At 36.4% G+C, this 20,136-nt stretch overlaps 1 protein-coding gene across 1 annotated transcript in view; it reads right to left on the bottom strand.

Annotated features, from left to right (window-relative positions):
* LOC118897252 (serine/threonine-protein kinase MRCK alpha-like) overlaps positions 1–19,872 on the bottom strand; it is a 55,028-nt gene extending 35,156 nt beyond the window's left edge. Inside the window, exons 1-4 of the mRNA XM_036856287.1 lie at positions 19,776–19,872; positions 19,270–19,400; positions 16,498–16,562; positions 13,663–13,739 (exon numbers count right to left, since the gene is read on the bottom strand). Coding sequence (XP_036712182.1) covers positions 13,663–13,739; positions 16,498–16,562; positions 19,270–19,397 — 270 coding nt within the window. The 5' untranslated portion in view covers positions 19,398–19,400; positions 19,776–19,872. The remainder of the gene's footprint in view (positions 1–13,662; positions 13,740–16,497; positions 16,563–19,269; positions 19,401–19,775) is intronic.
* Positions 19,873–20,136: the final 264 nt, after the last annotated feature.

The following is a 20,136-nucleotide window of genomic DNA, read 5'->3' as shown; positions in this document are numbered from 1 at the left end:
CTCCCTTTGTTTGTTACAAGTGAAAAGTTCTGAAGCAAAGCTACCCCAGAGAGGCACCTTCACTGGGTCTGCTTCGTCTCCACTGTATGAGGATGGAGATGTGGATCTGGAACTGATGTAAAACTTGATATTTAGATTCTGTTCAAATATGTTCTCAATTGGATCAGCCTAGAAAAACAAGTTAGGGAAAACAAAAATTTAAGAGATCACTGTGAAGAATTCAGGACTCTTAATGGAAGTCATGAACATTACAATGCTTCCTAATAATGGGTGACAAAATTATTATTTTAGTATATTTGTTAGAAATATGTCAACCTACAAAACCATAGCCATAATGCTTCAATAGTGGACACAGCTGTTCCCACCTGCGCCTTCTCTTTAGCAGGTGCTGTTTCACATCCATCATTCCATCCCATGTGGAGGTACAAAAAAAAAAAAAAAAAAAAAAAAATTGAGCAGGTAGCTTTCATCCACAGTGGGTAATAGAGAAATGAACTAGAAACTAAAGATAAGAATTCTATCCCTGAGGGTACCTAGTAAAAAGATTCAGAATATATCACCCCAAAATATGCCACTTTGACATATTAATTATTTGAATTTAAATACTTGAGAAACAGCCATGCAAGGACACTGTGACCCTCCTTTGTCCTCCTGAAGGCAAGATATAGACCTCCCCTGTGAAAGGCACCCTCCCTGTACCAGGAGGAGGGAAGACATTCTTATCACCAGACACAGCGAATTTAAGGCCATGAAGGCTGCATAAACAAACCTTGTTAAACAACCCATATCTTCCTTGTTACTTCACCATTCATTACCCATAACCCAAACCACTTTGTCTATCAATTCTTCACAAATTTACTGTTTCTTTGACTAAAAAAGTATAAAATCTTACTCTGGTCACTTCAGGTCTTCTTTCTCTTGGGAAGGCTCCCATGTACATGTAAAAATTCAATAAAATGTGTATGCTTTTCTCCTGTTAATCTGTCTTACGTCAATTTAAGTCTTAGGCCCAGCCAAAGACCCAAAGAAGGTAGACAAGAATTTTTCCTCCCCCACACCAGATTAGGCATTAAATGAAAGTAAAAGAAACTAATCATTGTGATTAATAATTGTGACTAATAGTGCAAATGCAAACCCCTGCTTATTTCACAGTGTAGAAATACTGGCACTCAGGGGTCGCCATCTTTTATGTTTGGAAATTTTTAAACTTTACTTTGGAAGATCATATTGTTACCAAGCCGGCTCACCACATGACAGGGCAATAAATTGGGAGACAAGGTGCTGAGGCAAGGAATAAGGACTTTATTCGGAAAGCCAGCGGACTGAGAAAATGGCAGACTAGTGTACCCAAAAAACCCATCTTATGGGGTCTGGTTGCCAGTTTCTTTTATAGAACAGAGAGGGGGAGGAGGGGAGGAAGTAAAGTGAAAAGGCCATTTATCATTGCAAAATATCTCCTGCTCACTTGGCCCGCATTGGGGAGGGGATGTGTTAATTTCTTCTTTTCTGTAGCAATTCACAGGTGGGCAGGGTCAGAATGTCTCCCTGTGAGGTGAACAAAGGTCTTTTAGTTTAACAGTCAGGAAGAGAGACAGGGTTCCCTGTGGCAGGCCAGTGATTGTAACAATAACAAAAACAATGAAAAGCAAATGTTAAAGTAAAAGAAACAGAATCATGGAGTCAGAATTTGCTCTTCCCTGTTACACTGTAGTGCATAATTTAGTGAGGAGGCTATAGGGCAGCCCTCCTGGAGTTGCATACCCTCCATATGGTACTTCATATGGTTCTAGAGAATAAAAATAGTGTTTTGCTATTTTCTTTACACATAATATGTAATATACATGAGATGGTTGTGGTGGTGATAGCAGTTGTAACTGGGATTTAGGGGTGGGGGGAGCTGGTAGAGATTATAGAAAGGCTAACACAGCCCTGAGCACACCTTAGTCGTAGACTCTTAGAAAGTCCTATGGGTTTGTATGAGCACGTTTTTTGGCCAACAGAATAAACTCTCTTTAGAGAATAAGGCCAAATAATAAGGAACAGAAATAATAGATGATGTGCAAAGCAAAAAGCTTTGGTTAGTAAATTACTTCTTAAGCTTGCTTTCATTTCAAGGTGGCATCAGACATGTGGCTTAAATCCCCAAATGCCCAGTTTATTTTCTGAGTATCTTCCATTGTTAATTCATGTGACCACTGTTATGAAATACAGTGTACTACTATTCATATAACATTTGATTAATTTTTTTTTTTTTTTTTTTTGGTGTGGCGAATTTAAAAGTTTGCTTTTGGATTGATTCCTGGTACAATTTTCTATGTGGCTAATACCTTAGAGATCAACAAGTCTCCCAACAAAATACTTGAGCCTAACACTGAAGGCTGGAACTTTAAAACCAGCAAGATTTGCCTGTTGCTAATAGACGTGTTTCCTGGTAGGGCCATGAGCCTCACTGGGACAGAGTCCTCATCCACCGTGCGTGTGCAACTCTCAGCACAATGCCTGGCACAACTGAAACTCAAGTCTTCCCACCTCCATTAGCTGCCTTCTCCATATGCCACCCTCCCACCCTCAGATCACAGCCACATCCTTCACAATCACTACCCTCTACTTCACCAGCTGGTCTGTTTATATCCTCTCTCTCTCTCCTTTTTTTTTTTGCAAACTAGTTTTTCAGTGTGAGGTGTAGCAACTAAATGGAAAAAGGGCATAACTCAAATATATAATGCTAATTAAGTATTATGATGCAAACAACCAGGGACATACCGCCTATGGCAAAAGAAGCCCCTCTTGTGTCCCAGTCAACTGCCTTCCTTCCCCAAAGGAAACTACCTTTGATCATCTCTTTGCATTTGTTTAGAATTTTAGCACATTACATCTGCATCCCTAAACACTACTGTAGTGTAAGTGCCTGACATTAAACTTTGGATTGTAGTGTAAGTGCATGATATTAAACTTTGGATTGCTGAGGCATCCATTACAAAAGACATCCATCGTGAATAAACATCTTGCCTGCCTATGACTCAGCTACCAGCATAACAACCATATAAGGAGTTGTCACCCCCAGCCATGAAGTTTCCTTTCAGAAAGCCCTCAGCAACCTAGATAACTGACCACTTGAGCCACCCGTTTATCCCTTCCCATGCCCTGAATCCTGCTCTTAAGCTTTAAATTAGACAATAGTGAAACCCTGAAACCCGAGACACCCTACCCTCCATCCTAACAAAAGCAGAGCCCTGGGTCCACTTTCTCTCCCATTCTCTCTACCTGCCACCTCGTTGTGTGGCCACTGGGTATGCCATATACCCTCCAGGACCTGTGAGTGATCAATCCTGTTCCTCAAAGTTCTCTGATAGTTTTTACTGAAGCACATCCTGCTATCATAATAAGAACCACAAGGCTTGGTCCAGCCACAACAATGGCCCCTGTGGTGGTGGAGAGGAATGTCTGTGGGACTCACTACAAGTACTATGGGCCAGGTGAGTGCCCCGGGCATTCCTAGCCAAGAGCATCACTACCAATCGACTGAAACTAACACAAAAACCATAGTTTAATTTTGCTCATAGTGTGTTCTTTTTTGTGCCTGGCTTTTTTCACTCAACATTATGCTGAGAGATTCATTCATGGTGTTGTATGCAGCTATAATTTATTCATTTTTATTACTATAGTGTATTCCATTATATTAACATAATTTCTTTATTCATTCTACACTTTGATGAACACTTGTGTTTTAGCTGTTACAAACATTCTTCTATGTATCTCCTTGCATAAAATGTGCAAGCATTCCTGTAGGATGTATTTCTAGAAATGAAATTATAGTATATGCATGTTCATATTGCTTCAAATACTCACCAGCACTTGCTTTTATAGTCATTTTATTTTAATTATTTTAACTAGTGGCATCTCATTTGGTTTAGAACTTTTAATACGTTTATTGTCTATTTGGATTTCCTCTTTTATGAGTAGCCTGTTAAATTTCTTGCCACTTTCCCACTGGGTTGACTGTCTTTTTTGTATTGATTTACAGGGCTCCTCACATATTCTGGATATGAGCCTTTGTTAGTTGTATGTGTTACAAGTATCTATCTCCACTCTAAGGCTTGTGTTTTAATGGTCTTTTTCCCACTGTTCTACACTACTAGCATTATAATAAATTAAGTATTCCTAATACATTTTTTCTGGGAACTGTTTTGTTCCACTGGTCTATGTGTCTATGCTTTTGCAAATACCATACAGTTTTAATCACTGTAGTTTTATAATGTCTTGATACTTTTTAGTGCCAATTTGTTCTTCAAAAGCATTTTTACTTTCTTGGCTTTTTGTGTTTCCATATAAATTGCGAATTCCATAAAAAAATAGGATTTTAATCAAGATTATATTGAATCTTGATATATTATATTGAATCTTCAATCTTGATGGAATCTTGATTGAACTGATATATTATCAGTTAAGGGAGAATTAATATCTTTATAATATTCAGTCTTTCAATCTAGGGTTATAGTGTTACTCTCTATTTAATTTAGGCCTTTTCAAGTGTCCCTCTTTAAATTTTATAATATATCTTCCTAGAGGCCTTTTAGCTATTTTTAGATTTGTTTCTAAATACTTGATTTCTTATGCTATTGTAAATGGTGTGTGTTTAAAAAGGTAGTTATTTAATATTTCTTCTTCGTCTATAGAAAGACATTTGAGTATATTGATATGATATATATCTATTTCTGTATATTGACATTGTAGTCAATATATTCTGTACATACAATATACTCTGTATATTGATTTTTGTACATTGACATGGTAGTTAACCACCTTGCAAAATTCTTTTATTAATTCTAAAAATTTATTGAAAGACCCTCCATTTCATAATGATTAGAAATAGTCATAGCAGGCATCTTTGTGGTGTCCCTAAATATAAAAATGGAAAAGTTTCAGTATTTTACCACTAATTACACTGTTTGCTATGAATTCTGTTGCTGGTGCTGATACCTTCCATCAGATTAAAGAAGTTCTTTTCTATTTCTAGTTGGGAAGAGGGGTTTTGCTTTTGTTTTTGTATCATAAAAGTATGTTGAATTTTATCAGATGTTCTTATGCTTTTATTGATATATGGTTTTTATTTTTAATCTGTTACTATGTTATGCTCATTCGTTTTCTAAAGTCAAACTTTGTGTATCAGGGATAATACCAAATTAGTCATGCTGTGTTATTCTTTTTATATATAACTGGATTCCATTTAACAATGTTTTTTAAAGAATTCATTATGTTCAGCATTTCATGGGAATTCCCACTGTAGAGCTAAGAGTGTACAAAAGATCAGATTTGGTATGTGTTTTATGAAGATGTTCTACCATTGGGCAATAATGATGAAATATACTGAAAACAATGTATATAATCTTTGAAGTGTTCCAAGGAATGTCATTGCTATCAGCACAGATAAAGCCATACATGTTCTTGTTAAAATTCAAACTACAGTTCAAAGAATGCTTCTGTATTTTCAGCCAAAAGCCTGGATTGTGTACCTTTGTCTTTAACAGCCATAGGAACATTGTTATCCTAGCCTTACCCTCAATAATCTTTTAAATCAGTGGCTAAAAATTAAAGCTCTGTTTTCAGTTAAGACAAAACCTTTATTTTTCACAACAGGTATAAAACCAACAATATACTCATTAATGTCAAAAGAAGAATTCTGTATGTTCACAAGTAAGATTAGACTACAATCTTCCCTTCTAATATTGTCCTCATCGGGTTTTGGTATCAGGTTACAGGAGCCACATAAAATAATTTGGAGAGTGTCTTAGTCAACTACAGCTGCCAAAACAAAATACCATGGACTAGGTGACTAAACAACAGGGATTTATTTCTCTTCGTTCTAGAGGCTGGAAGTTTCAGATCAGGGTGCCACCGTGGTTGGTTTCTGGTGAGAATTTTCTTTCTAGTTTGCAGACAGCCGGCTCCTCACTATGCCCTCACATGGAAGAGGCCACCAATACTAACAGACTAGGGTCTCACCCTTATGATCTCATTTAACCTTAATTACCTCCTAAAAACACTATCTCCAAATACAGTCACACTGGGGATCAGGGTTTCAATATGAGAATTTAGCAGGGGACAAAATTCATTTCATAGTTTTCTGCCCCACAAAATTCATGTCCTTCTCATATGAAAAATACATTCATTCCAGCACAACAGTCACGAAGTCTTAACTCATTTCAGCATCATCCCTAGTGCCTGAGGTCCAAAGTCTCATCTAAATATCTAAATCAAGTATGTTTGAGATTTGAGGTACAGTTCATCCTGAGGCAAACTTCCTCTCCAAGCTGTGAATCTATAAAACCAAACATATTATGTGCTTCCAAAATACAATGTTGGGACAGGCATAGGATAGACTTTCCTACTCCATAAGGGAGAAATAGGAGAGAAGGAAGGGGTGGCAGGTCCCAAGCAAGTTCAAAACATAGCAAGGCAGACTCCATTAGATCTTAAGGCTCCAGAATAATCCTCTTTGCCTCAATGTCCTACCTTCCTGGCCCACCGAGGTGGCAGCATCACCCTCACCCCCCACTCCTCTGTGGGGTGACCCTGCCCCTTCAGCTAGATGGGACCTGCCCACATGGCTTTCTACAGAAGCTCTGCCTCTGAAACAGAGGAGCAAATAGTTTTGTCCCCTGGGGCTATGATGCGAGTGGCAGCCCTTATGATCTCTGAATTGCCTTTCGGGTCATTCTTGCCTTTCCTTTAAGAATAGTGCAAGTTCACAGCCACATAGCTCTAGGTCCTCTTCTGTAGAACCCAAGAAGTCTGACAGCTTTCCTTCATTCTCCCTGGCTTTCTCGGTCCCCTTTACTTCAAACTGGCAGTGTCTCTGCTGGTTTAATGCCATCTCTATTCCTGGCCTCTGCTGAGATGACTCATTAAATCCCTGCGTCATACCCGTGATCTTGTTATCAAGTGGCTGTTCAGCCACACCCTCAGTGTTCTCTTCAGAACAAGCTTTCTTTTTTTGCAATATGATTGGGTTGAGAGTTTTCTAAATTTCTAATTTCTGGTTCCTTTTTGCTTAATAATTCCTTCTTCAATTCATATCTCTCCTCTTGCATTTTACTGTAAGCAGTAAGGCGAACCCAAGCCACACCTTCAATACTTTGCTTAGAAATCTCATTTGCTAAATATCCAATCTCATTGCTTGCAAGTTCTACCTTCCACAAAACACTAGAACACCCTTCAGCCAAGTTCTTTGCCACTTTATAACAAGGATCACCTTTCCTCCAATTTCCAATAAGCTCTTCCTCATTTCCATTTGAATGGCCCTGAACATCTACACTCCACCAATATTCTGTTCATGAATATTTATATATTTTTCTAAGTAGATGGAGGCTTTCTCTCCACCTCTCCCTTTTTCTTTTTGAGCTGTCAGCAGAATCACCTTTAATGTCCATATTTCTACCAACAATCCCTTCATAGCAATCTGGGCTTTTCCTAACATGCACCTCAAAACTCTCCCACCCTCTCTCCTTTACCCACTTCCAAAGCCATCCACATTTGTAGGTATTTGTTACAGCAGCACTTCTCTTCTAAGCACCAAAATCTGTCTTAGTGTTCTCAAGAGGAACAGAAACACCAGGAATGTATATCAGTATCTGTATCTATATATTTATATCTCCTATTGGTTATGTTTCATAATCATGTGAGCCAATTCTTTTTAATATCTGTATCTTTTTATGTATCCTTATGTATGTGTATATATATATATATGTTTTTATCTTATATAAATATATATTTATATGTATATTTTATATATATTTATTTATTGTAAGGAATTGGTTCACATGATTATGCAGACTTAGAAATCTCAAGACCTGAAGTCAACAAGCTGGAGCCCCAAAAGAGTCAATGATGTAGTTCCAGTCAAATCTGAAGGCCTGGGAACCAGGAGAGCTGATGGTGTAAGTTCCAGTCCAAAAGCCAGCAGGCTTTCAGACCCAAGAAGAGCCAAAGTTCCAGTTCAAATCCAGAGGCAGGAAAAGACTGATGTCCCAGCTCAGTAGTCAATCAGAAGAAGTGATTCTCTGGAGGGTTAGTCTTTGTGACCTATTCATGTCTTCAACTGATTAGATGAGGCCCACTCACATTGGGGAGAGCAATCTTCTTTACTTAGTCCCTCAATTTATATGTTAATCTTATCCAAAAATACACTCACAAACACACTCGAATAATGTTTGGCCAAATGTCTGAGCACCCTGTGGTCTACTCAAGTTAACACATAAAATTAACCATCACAAGGATTTCCTTCTTTTCTTATTTTCTGGAAGATTTTGTGTAAATTAAAATTATTTCATCTTGAATGTTTGATAGAGCTATTTTGGCCTGGAGTTTTATGTGTGGGGAGATATTTAAAAACAGATTCAATTTCTTTAATGATTATAGGAATATAAGCTTTTCTCCATTTTTTTTCTTGAGTTGATTACGATAAGTGATACTTTCTAACAATTTGTCCTTTTTTTCATATAGTGACATGATTTTCTGCATATTTTGAAATGGTCTAAAGTTATTATATACTTTATTATCTTTAACTATCTGCCCCAGATATAATGTCTGTTTTATCATTTTTCATATTGGTTTTATGTGTCTTTGTTTGTTTCTTAATGAACCATGTCACACTTTTGTCAATTTTATTAGTTTTATCAAGGTTGAAACTATTGGCTTTACTGTTCCATTCTATTTTATGTTACTTTTTTACTTCATTATTTTTTTACTTTTGCCTTCCACCTTCTTTGGGTATAAATTGCTTTTCTTTTTGTAACTTCTTAAAATGGATGCTTAGTCCATTAACTTTTCAGTCTTTCTTCTTGTCTAGCTTATGTACATAAGGCTATAAATTTTTTCTAAATACTGCTTTAGCTGCATTCCACAAGTGTTGATATGTAGTATTTTATTACTGACTTCAAACTATTTTCTAATATCCATTAGAATTTCTCCTTTGATTCATAGTTTACTTAAAAAGGTATTTCTTGATTTACATTAGGAAGTTAACATATATTTTAAAATATTGATTTATAACTTAGCTTTCTCATGGTCAGAGAGCATACTTTCCATGAGTCCAATCCATTTACATTTGTTGTTGAGTCTTAGTTTGTGGTCCATCTGCTTATTTTTGTTAATGTTTTTGTGATTTTAAAGAGAAAATGCATTCAGCATGTGTTATGTGAACTGTTCTATATTTGTCCACTTTCCATATTTGTCCACTTCTGCTAATCATTTTATTCAAATATTGTCTGTCAATTACTGAGAAATGTGTGTTCAGATCTTCCACTGTAGTTGTCAGTTTGTCTATTTCTTCTTGTAGTTCTGTCAAATTCCATATTATTTATATTTAGACTACATTATATGGTCAATATATATTTAAGATTAGTGTGACTTCCAGGTAAAATAACCTTTATTATATAATTGACTTGCTTTACCTACAATAATTTTTTTTGCTTTAGATTTTATTTTATCTGATATTTATGTAACTTGTTTTAGCTAATGTTTAGATATTAATGCTTTCTGTATACTTATGTTTTAGATGTTTCCCTTATGGACAGTATATGTTAGATTTTATTTTTATCTAGTCTGACAATCTTTATTTTTTCACTGGCGTAATTTTCTTCACTTTTAATCATTTTAGTTACTGACTTACTGAGATTTATTTCTATCATCTTAGTTTGTGCTATTTGTCCCATCTATTCCTTGTTTCTTTTCCTCTCCTTTCTTGTCTTGTTAGATTAGCCAAATATGGTTATAATTACTTTTTCACCTTTGAACTTGTTAATACTGTTCCTATCCTATTTGTAGTTTCCCTAGAAATTAAAGCATGTACAATTAACTCCACAAATCTGAATTTGATCAAATCCTTACCCTCCTCCTGAGCAATACATGGATCTTGGAATACTTTCAATTCATTTACCCCTCTTTTGAATTAAATGTTATTATCTCCATTTGAAAGTCCATCTTGGTTTGTTTTTTAATTCTGTAGAGATTATCACTGTTTTATTCAGTCAATGCTAATTTACATTTGCATATATATTTACCACTTTCTTTGTTCTTTTTTCCTTTCCTATCTTAGACCTACCATTTGGGATCAGTTTCCTACTGCCTAAACTACACTCTTTAGAATTTCCTTTAATGAGATTTTGTTGCTGACAGATCCTCTTCTCTTAATTTTCATTTATCTGTAAATAAAAAATTCATCCTCATTTTTGATAGATAGTTTACAGTTATTTTCTTATAGTACATTGAATATATCTTTCCTCTTCCAGCTTCTGTTGAAATTTTTAAGAATTCAACTATCATTCCCTCTGTTATTATTTTTAGGGTAATCAATCTTTTTTCTCTGGATGACTTAAAGATTTTGTTCTTCATCATTTTCTGCAGCTCTACAATGTATCTAGACATGAATATATTCTCCTTTATCATGCTTGGAATTTCTAAGCTTCTTGCATCTGTGGATCTAGTCTTGAGTCTGAAAAAGTCTCCGCTATGACATTTTTAACTATTGCTCTGCTCTCTCTACTCACCTTTCAGGACTTGGGCCAACTGCTGGGAATTTCTCACTTAATTCCTACAATTTTTATCCTCTCTGCTGTATTTTCTATTTTCTCTCTCCATCTTGTTCTGGTTTGTCTTTTAATTCACAAATTCTCCCTTCCACTGTCTTCATTTTGCTGCCAGTTATGACCACTGATTCTTTTTTTAAATATGCCATGCCATATTTTATTATTGCTTCCCTGAATTTATTACCAAGTTTATCATTGACCATATTCTACAAATTCTAAGATGCACATTTTTTTTTACATTTTAACATCTTTGAAATAGAGATATTTCTGAAAATCACTATTATTTTACAATTTTCATCAGCCAAAAAGCAACCAAATCATTTTGTGCACAAAACCGAACCTACAAATTGGTATAAAAGGAACAAAAGCATTTGTAAGATTGGTAACTATGAACCAGGTACAAGAGCTTCTTAAAATTTTTCTCCCATAAATATAAGAGATGCAGAATAGGAGCTGAAACTACAGCCACCATTTGATTAAGCTTCAATAAACTACTGCATTCTCCAATATCTATGTGCTTTTGCACAGGGCAAGTAGGTGATTAAAAGAGATTGAAAAAGACAACCAGCCCTGCATTTTTCAAATCTTTGCACTACCCTCTTCTACTGCCCCCAGGACATTGGTATTGCTTTTGCTTTACTATTTGCATTAGTTTTCTATTGCTGAGTAACCATTTACCACAAACGTGGCACCTTGAAACAATACCCATTTATTATCTCACAGTCATGCATGTCAAGAATCTGGGCTTGGCATGGCTGGGTAATCTGCTCAGAGTCTCACAAGGCTGAAATCAAAGTATCAGAAAGGCTGGTATCCCATTTGAGGTTTGGGGTCCTCTTTCCAGTTCATGTGGCTGTTAGCAGAACTCATTTCCTTGCAGCTATAAAACTCACGGGGGCTGCATCTTCAAGGTCAGCATAATAGCATCTCTCTGACACTCAACCTTCTTGTAAAGAGTTCACCTTATTATGTCTTGTCCACCTAGCATAGTCTCCCTTTTCATTAATTCAAAGTCAACTGATGAGTAACCTAATGATAAGAATGATATTCTATCATTTTCACTGATCCTCCCCACACTCAAGGGGAGGGGATTTTACAGGGTATGTACAGCAGGTGGCAAAAACTAATTCTAAAGGTCAATTCAAATTCTGCCTACCAGACTACCCCAAAGAGAAGGCCTCAGGGCTTCCATCTGGCTCTTCTTACTGTAATAGGCCTCCCTCACTCCCCAGACTGCAGAGATCATGCATGGATCATACCAGTTTTTTAGTATATTTATTCAAATTATATATTCAGTAACCACAGGTTAGATTCACGGTCCCTTTGAGTCCACTGAGACACAGTCCCAGCCCAAAATGTCATTTACCTCCTATATGATGTAGCTCCAGGCTGACTTGTGGACATTGGTGGTGCTTTGTGTCCCAGAAATTAGCATTGACAAAGAGCCAGTGTTTACCATCTCTGAAAAGTCTGGTGTTTCCTTTTGCCTAGTGCACAACGATTCTGTAATTGCCTGCAGAGCCCTTCCTTCCAGCAGCAGTGGGTCCTGGTCTGCAGTCTCCTTCTACACTCTGTGAACCAGCCCCGTCTTCTAAGCTTCTAGGTTCTTAAACCCCAGCCCCTTCCTTTTGTTTTTCAAGCTCCAGAGATGGTAGCTTCTCCTGCCTCTGTGTCACCTCACCGTTTGCTTTTTGCATTTTTAGTCCTCCAATGTCTGTTTAACCAATTCTCTGTTTTAAAATGAAGGAATGAACCCAGAGGACATTATGCTAAGTGAAATAAGCCAGTCACAGAAGGACAAATACTGCATGATTCCACTTATAAGAAGAATCTAAAATAGTCAGACTCATAGAAGCAGAGAGTGGAATGGTGAATGTCAGTGACTGCGGGGAGAGGAAAATGGGGAAATGTCTGTCAGTGAGTGCAAAGTTTCAGTTACGCAAGATGAATAAATTCTAGAGATCTGCTGTACAACGTTGTGCCGATAGTTAACCATATGGTTAAATGCACTTAAGAACTTGTTAAAAGGGTTTATGTTAAGCGTTCTTACAGGAATTCCCTGGCAGTCAAGTGGTTAGGACTCCGAGCTTCCACTGCTGGGGCCCAGGGTTCAATCCCTGGTTGGGGAACTAAGACCCCGCATGCCACACAACAAAGAAGCATAAAAAACAAACAAAAACAGTGTTCTTACAACAACAAAGAAGAAGCACAAGGAAATTTTTGGAGGTAATTGATATATCTATTACTTTGTGGTGATGGTTTCATGGGTGTATGTGTATGTACAAAGTCATCAAACTATATACGTTAAATATGTACATCAGTTGTATATCAACTGCACCTAAATAAAGCTTTTCAAAATAAATAGATAAAATAAAATGTCTCCATTAAAATAACTGTTATAGTTCCTATTTTTCTGACTGGAGCCAGACATATATCCAAGGGTTCCTCAATAATAGAATGGGTAAATAAACTACAATATATTCATATAACGGACCATCATATATATTGAAATACAGTTGAACATATTATTGCTGCACGTGGATGAAACTCACCCATGCTGCGACACAAAAGGACATATACAGTATGATTTCACTTACATACATTCTAAAATTAAATCCTCTTGTGTAGGGATGCATACATCGTGTGTAAAAACATAACAAAAACAAGGACGTCCTTACCATGAGCAGCAGAGTAGCAGTTGCCCACAGCAGAGATGGAGGGCTTGCTACCAACTAGAAGGGCACACTTCTGGGGCATCAGTCGTGTTTCCTGTCTTCACCTGAGTGCGGGCTATAGAGGTGTTTTTACGCTTTTCTGTACGTGTGTCATAGTTTACAGTGTAAAATGTTTTGTTTGTTATTTTAATTCTAATACAGATGACCTTGTAACTTACATAAACTTGCAGCCTTACTTTCCATGAAAACTGTTTCTTTCCTATGTGCTTATATCAAGACTTCAGGCCTCTCTCAGGGAATAATATTAAAAACAGTTTTATTGCAAGAAGAAAGTGCCACTCTGAGCACATCAGTGACTTCTGAAGTGGCTGTAGAACATACTCAAGAAGTTTAGTACTTACTTCACACTGAGCCACGGCATAGGTAGTTGTATTAAAACGTGCCAAGGAAGATGAACTTGGGTCTGGTAGCACTAAACCTGGAACACAACAGCAAACATTTATTAAACTCAGAAAATTGAAACTAACGTTCATGCCTTTTTGGACCTTAATCTCTTTAAAATTGTTCTCAAACCATATTTTCAGAGGTAATCTGATTTATCATCTATATATACTTAAGTCAAAGTATGTTTATATTTATTTGTGTGTGTTAAGTACATTTAATATATCTAAGCATTCTGCATCTCAAACGAAACAATAATTTTTAGCAAATTTATGGTAAACTTATAATGGAAGTATATAAATAAATTATATAAGTTTTCATGAATTAACTCCTGTGTGTCAAATCATAGCTTTCTTTTCCCTAATAGTATTAGGTTTATATAGAACTTGAAACAATTTTAGAAGCCCCAAGGGGATTTCAGCAATATGGTCAAGCCAATGATGGCTGCTTTTCCTATGCTAGTTTCTCCCCACTTCAGGAATCAATTTCAAATGATTCCTCTTAGGTACCTAGTACAATTACCCCTCAGTATCCAGAGGAGATTCATTACAGTACCCGCTGCAGATACCAAAATCCTCTGATGCTCAAGTTCTTTATATAAAATGATGTAGTATTTACATATAACCTACCCACATCCTCCTGTATACTTTAAATCATCTCTAGATTACTCATAGTACCTAATACAATGTAAACGTTATGTAAATAGTTGCTGGCAGGTGGCAAATTCAACGTAAATTCTATGTAAATAGTTGCTGGTGCATGGCAAATTCAAGTTTTCCTTTTTGGAACTTTCTGGAATTTTTTAATTTAATGTTTTTGATCTGAGTTGGTTGAATCCACAGATGCGAAACCCGCAGATATGGAGGGTCAAATGTATGCATTTCTTTGGCTAAGTTTCTATAAGAAGAACACAGGCAGACATAAAACAAATGTTAATTATACTTAAAACTTTTATCATATTGTCAAGGCTTTATTTATTTAGACAGAATAAAATATCCAACTACAAGGTTTTTTTCCTAAAAGGAACTTTAAAGAAATTCCATGCATTATCATTTAGCAATTTTACTAACTTTAAATATATTCAAAATGAAGTTTTATTGTAAGATTATAATTTTACTTAAATATGAGAGAAGAAAAAGCACGAATTCAGACTTTCTCTAACAAGCACACCTTTAGCAACTGACATTGCCGGGAGTATGAATTTTCCAGCTATAAATTACTAAACACAATTGCTTAATAGTCAAATAAGGAAAGGTGTTCAGAAATGCCACATAATACCGCACAAAGATTGTATTGCTCTGCAGCATTTAGAGAAAAACTAATGGTAAAAATAAAATTGCAGGATAAAAATGTTAACTTGATAAAGTATTGTGATTATATATATATAGATAGATAGATATAGATAGATATATATGTAGTCTTTCTCTTTTAGGTTCCTTCTAAAAATTGTCAAACCTATCATTACTCCCACCTATCAGTGTTTTGTTATCCAAAGTACCCCATCCGCTGGTGCTGTGTAGTGAGCGATACTCTGGCCTTGACTTCTCTGCTGGAGCCTCAGCCTCAGCCCCGGAAGCACCACCACCTGAGCACGCTACATCACTTATCCTACATTCAGTGCTTCCTACGCCTCTCTTGAATTAGAACCTGTCTTGGTTCTCATCTTTGCAAGGGTACTCAAGTTCTCTTTAATTGTTTCTTCTATTGCCCATAAAAAAGTCCACTCACAAATATTTATAGGACAGTTTTATTTACTTCCAGAGTTTGCCTATCCTGAATTCCTTATGAGCCTACTCTCTCCCCTCCAGAATATTCATCAGCTGGCACAGGCCCAGAGTCATGGGACTCTAATCCAATCCAATGTGAGCCAAAAAACTGTGGCATGAAAGGAAAGGGGAACTCACACAGGTAGAAGCTCCACTAACTCATTTGCATAAGAAGTGGCTTCTGTTAAGACAATAAAATACCCCTTCAGTTAAAAGTAACATCCACAGTTTTTTTTTTTAAATTAAATTCTCATATTATTAATACCCTCATAATGAGAAAAATTTAAGAAACCCATGTATTGGAAAGAGTGACACATTCTTAGCTTCCAGAGTCATGGGCAAATGTCAGGAAATCTTAGTGGAGAACAAAAAGGTTAAGAGATAGTTGAAAATGGCTTAAAGCGGGCTCGCTGAGGATGAAGAGCGGAGGAGGATCAGGGGCATCGAGATGCAAGTCTGAGGGAGTCTCCCATGACGTCTCCGCAGCTGCGCTTTGCCGTATCCCACTCTGCCTCTTACAGCTCTGAACACGCGGACCCGTGTTGCCTCGACTCTGTCCAATTTGAACAACAGCCGACTTCCCCATCGCCAGAGTGGTTTGCCTCATGCTGCAACACATGGGAGCATTCCAAAACTGGGAAGTGATTGGTATGAATTGAAAAATTTTACCAATGACAAACATGTTTTATGAAATATTTCGTCATGCTGAAAAAAAGGTAGTTCCAGTTAAGCATAATATTTTGCTTTCTTTGTGATAGAAAAATCTCTAAATTGTATAAAATAAAACCCAACAAAATGGCTCTTCGAATATTTTACCAAATGAGAGTAGAAGCGCACACACACACACACACACACACACACACACACACACACTAACCTTGGGCTCTAAGCTGGCTTACAAGAGCTAATCTCCCACCTTCATAGTAAACTGGCTCCCTTGTAGCCAGCTGGGCCCATGGAAGTGTAGCGCAATAGGTCCTGATTTAGGCAACAGTTAGCCCCATACCCTTTTAGATCTGAGTTCCTCACCCTTATTCAGGTGTTCAATTTCTAACCACAGGTCAGATTGGTACTTCTCTCTGGCTTTCATTTTACTAAAAGAGGCAGAAAGAAGGGAAGACATCATTAAGTGCTAAGTGCAAGAGACTGACCTATAATTGGATCCCACATAACTGGAATGTGGGGCTAATACAGTTAGTCTTCAGTCAAGCTGAACGTCTTACAACATTCCAAATAACATTCCTTGTTTCATAAGGAACCCAAATAATGGAGCAAATAAATGTGTATATTTATTAACTTTCAATCTGATTTACATGCCTACTTTTGAGCAAATGTGTGAACTGAGATGCCCTATGCATAAGATGAAATAACATATTTATTCTGAAAGATTACACAGATGTTCTTTGATAGCTTTTTACACTGTATCATTCACACACTGAGAAATGTTTAAATAAAGTATACTAGTCCTATAACTGGAATCCTGATGGAATCTTGATTGAATTGATACATTATCAGTTAAGGGAGAATTAATATCTTTATAATATTGAGTCTTTCAATCTCGGATTATAGTATAACTCTCTATTTAACTTAGGCCTTTTCAAGTGTCCCTCTTTAAATTTTATAATATTTCTTCCTAGAGGCCTTTTAGCTATTGTTAGATTTGTTTCTAAATACTTGATTTCTTATGCTATTGTAAATGGTGTGTGTTTAAAAAGGTAATTATTTAATATTTCTTCTTCATATATAGAAATACATTTGATTTGAGTATATCAACGTGATATATATTTATTTCTATATATTGACATTGGTTTTTCTATTGTCCAGAAAAAAGTACACTCACAACTATTTATTGGACAAATATTTACTTCCAGAGTTTGCCTATCCTGAATTCCTTATGATCCTACTCTCTCCCTTCCAGAATATTCATCAGCTGGCGCAGGCCCAGAGTCATTGGACTCTAATTCAGTCCAATGTGAGCCAAAAAACTGTGGCATGAAAGGAAAGGGGAACTCACACAAGTAGAAGCTCCGCTAACTCATTTGCCTAAGAAGTGGCTTCTGTTAAGACAATAAAATATCCCTTCAGTTAAAGGTAACATCCACAGTTGTATTTTTTTAATTAAATTCTCATATTATTAATACCCTCATAATGAGAAAAATTTAAGAAATCCATGTATTGAAAAGGGTGACACATTCTTAGCTTCCAGAGTCATGGGCAAATGTCAGGAAATCCTAGTGGAGAACAAAAAGGTTAAGAGATAGTTGAAAATGGCTTAAAGCGGGCTCGCGGAGGATGAAGAGCGGAGGAGGATCAGGGGCATCGAGATGCAAGTCTGAGGGAGTCTCCCATGACGTCTCCGCAGCTGTGCTTTGCCGTATCCCACTCTGCCTCTTACAGCTCTGAACACACGGACCCGTGTTGCCTCGACTCTGTCCAATTTGAACAACAGCCGACTTCCCCATCGCCAGAGTGGTTTGCCTCATGCTGCAACACATGGGAGCATTCCAAAACTGGGAAGTGACTGGTATGAATTGAAAAATTTTACCAATGACAAACATGTTTTTAGGAAATATATCATGATGCTGAAAAAAAGTAGTTCCACTGAAAGATTTGACAACTGCATCAAGGTTTGTTTCATAAGGAACCCAAATAATGGAGCAAATAAATGTGTATATATATTAACTTTCAATCTGATTTACATGCCTACTTTTGAGCAGATATGAGAACTGAGATGCCCTAAGCATAAGATGAAATAACATGTTTATTGTGGACGATTACACAGATGTTATTTGATAGCTCTTTACACTGTATCATTCACACAATGAGAAATGTCTTTTCCTTTTCATGTTTAATAAAGTATACTGGTCTTATAACTGGATCATTTGCAGCATATAAAGCTTTTGGCTTTAAATAATTCAACTTCTTGCACTGAAGTTGATCCACATGTTAACGATTACAGTTAAGTGAATAAGGCTTTAGGCATGAAAGTGGCCCTCAGAGGCTTATGTTTCTTCTCATCTCACTAAAATGACTCTTTTGGAGCACGTTTATGTAAGAAATGGATGTCATATATAGTTTTTCACACTGGTTTGAATTTTCTTTCTTTTCTTCCTTTTACTCTCCAATATTACACCACCTCACCTACACTGATGTATTCATTAGCTATGTTTATTGTCTATTTGTATGATCATCATCCACAGTGTTGGAGTTTAATTTGCTCTATTTTTGTGGTAAGAATGAAACAAACTGCTTCACTAACCAGCAAACAGAATGGAGAGAGGAGCCCTTTAAAAAATATACATGTTGCAATATACAAGTTACAAGCTATAATTAAAAATATGAGAAAACCAACCTCAGTAGACCCTTTAGAAGTTAAAGGTCTATGGGAAATAGGCCACATTTTGAGTTTACCTCATTCTATTTTCATTCAAAAATTTTTTTTCTACATATACGAGGTGTTTCTTACTAGAGGATTCTGGGTGCCTGTGAATCAAGGAAATTTTGCAAATAAGGAGAAAACAACAGAAACTTCATTCACAGATGATTCAGTTTTCAGTATTATTGATACCATTTTGTAGAGATGCCAGAATCAATTAAAGCCTGTTGAAAGTACATATGTTAAAAGTAACTAATTGCTTTCAAATTTTCATTACTTTTCATTTCATAGAAAAAAAACTATTCTTTAAAAAAAAACACTAAACTTTATGTCATAGTAAGAAACTAAACACATAACTATGCTTTAAGTACTTTGTAACCAGATTATAAATAAGTCGTTTTAAAAATGGTGTCAGTCGGTCTCACCAGTTTAGAGTGCTTGGAGCAGCCTCTGGGAGGATCTTTCTGGAAACTCGCTCTCTGTGGAAAGCCGGCTCCAGCTTAAGCATAGCTGACATATCCAGTTTATCAAATCGCTCCATTGCCCCTGGCATTTTCTACAAAATCAGATAAGAAGGTTTTGATTTCCATCTTATATTTACAAAATTTTAAATCACTTCTAGAAAAACTTAGGAGGTGCTGGGGACCATTAGTTTTCTTGAATAGTGAATAGAAAAACTGATTGTTAAATTGTATTATTTTCATTAAATTTGGGGATATTGTTAAAGATTCATATGAACAGTCTCATTTTTCTGCTTATAACTATGATAGCTGCCTCCCCTCCCAAAAAAGCAGGGCTCATCTCTTATGAAAAGGCATTTTTCAGGTTGAGATCTAGACAAATTGACATTATTCAGCAACTTTATTATCATCATTTTTAGCTTTCCTTTTTTCCATTCTATGAGTCTTCCTGGGCTGTGACTGACACTCACTCTTGCTCCTTTAATCAAGCTGGAATTTCGTAAAGACTCCACTTCTTTGGTTTTTTCTAAGATCAAGTCCTGGGCATCTTTTTCGTCCTTGATGCTGCAATATAGAAAGAAAAAACAGATATAAAATGCAAACATGGAAAAAAATTAATCAACCTAAATGAGGATATGAGAAAGATACATGACAGCAAATCTTAGCATAAGACTATTTAAGGAGTCATAACAAGTAATTTACGACCAACAGAAAAGAGTAAAAATCTAGAGATGCTACCAAAATATATAGCCCTGGATTTTCACAATGCTCTTAGAAAATGTGAAGTGGCTGGCTAGATTTAAGGAACATTGGACAGGAGTAGACGAATTC

This window comes from Balaenoptera musculus, chromosome 6 (assembly GCF_009873245.2).
Source record: "Balaenoptera musculus isolate JJ_BM4_2016_0621 chromosome 6, mBalMus1.pri.v3, whole genome shotgun sequence".
Classification (NCBI taxonomy): domain Eukaryota; kingdom Metazoa; phylum Chordata; class Mammalia; order Artiodactyla; family Balaenopteridae; genus Balaenoptera; species Balaenoptera musculus.
Note: the sequence above shows the minus strand (reverse complement) of the source record. Positions and strands in the feature narration are given on the sequence as shown.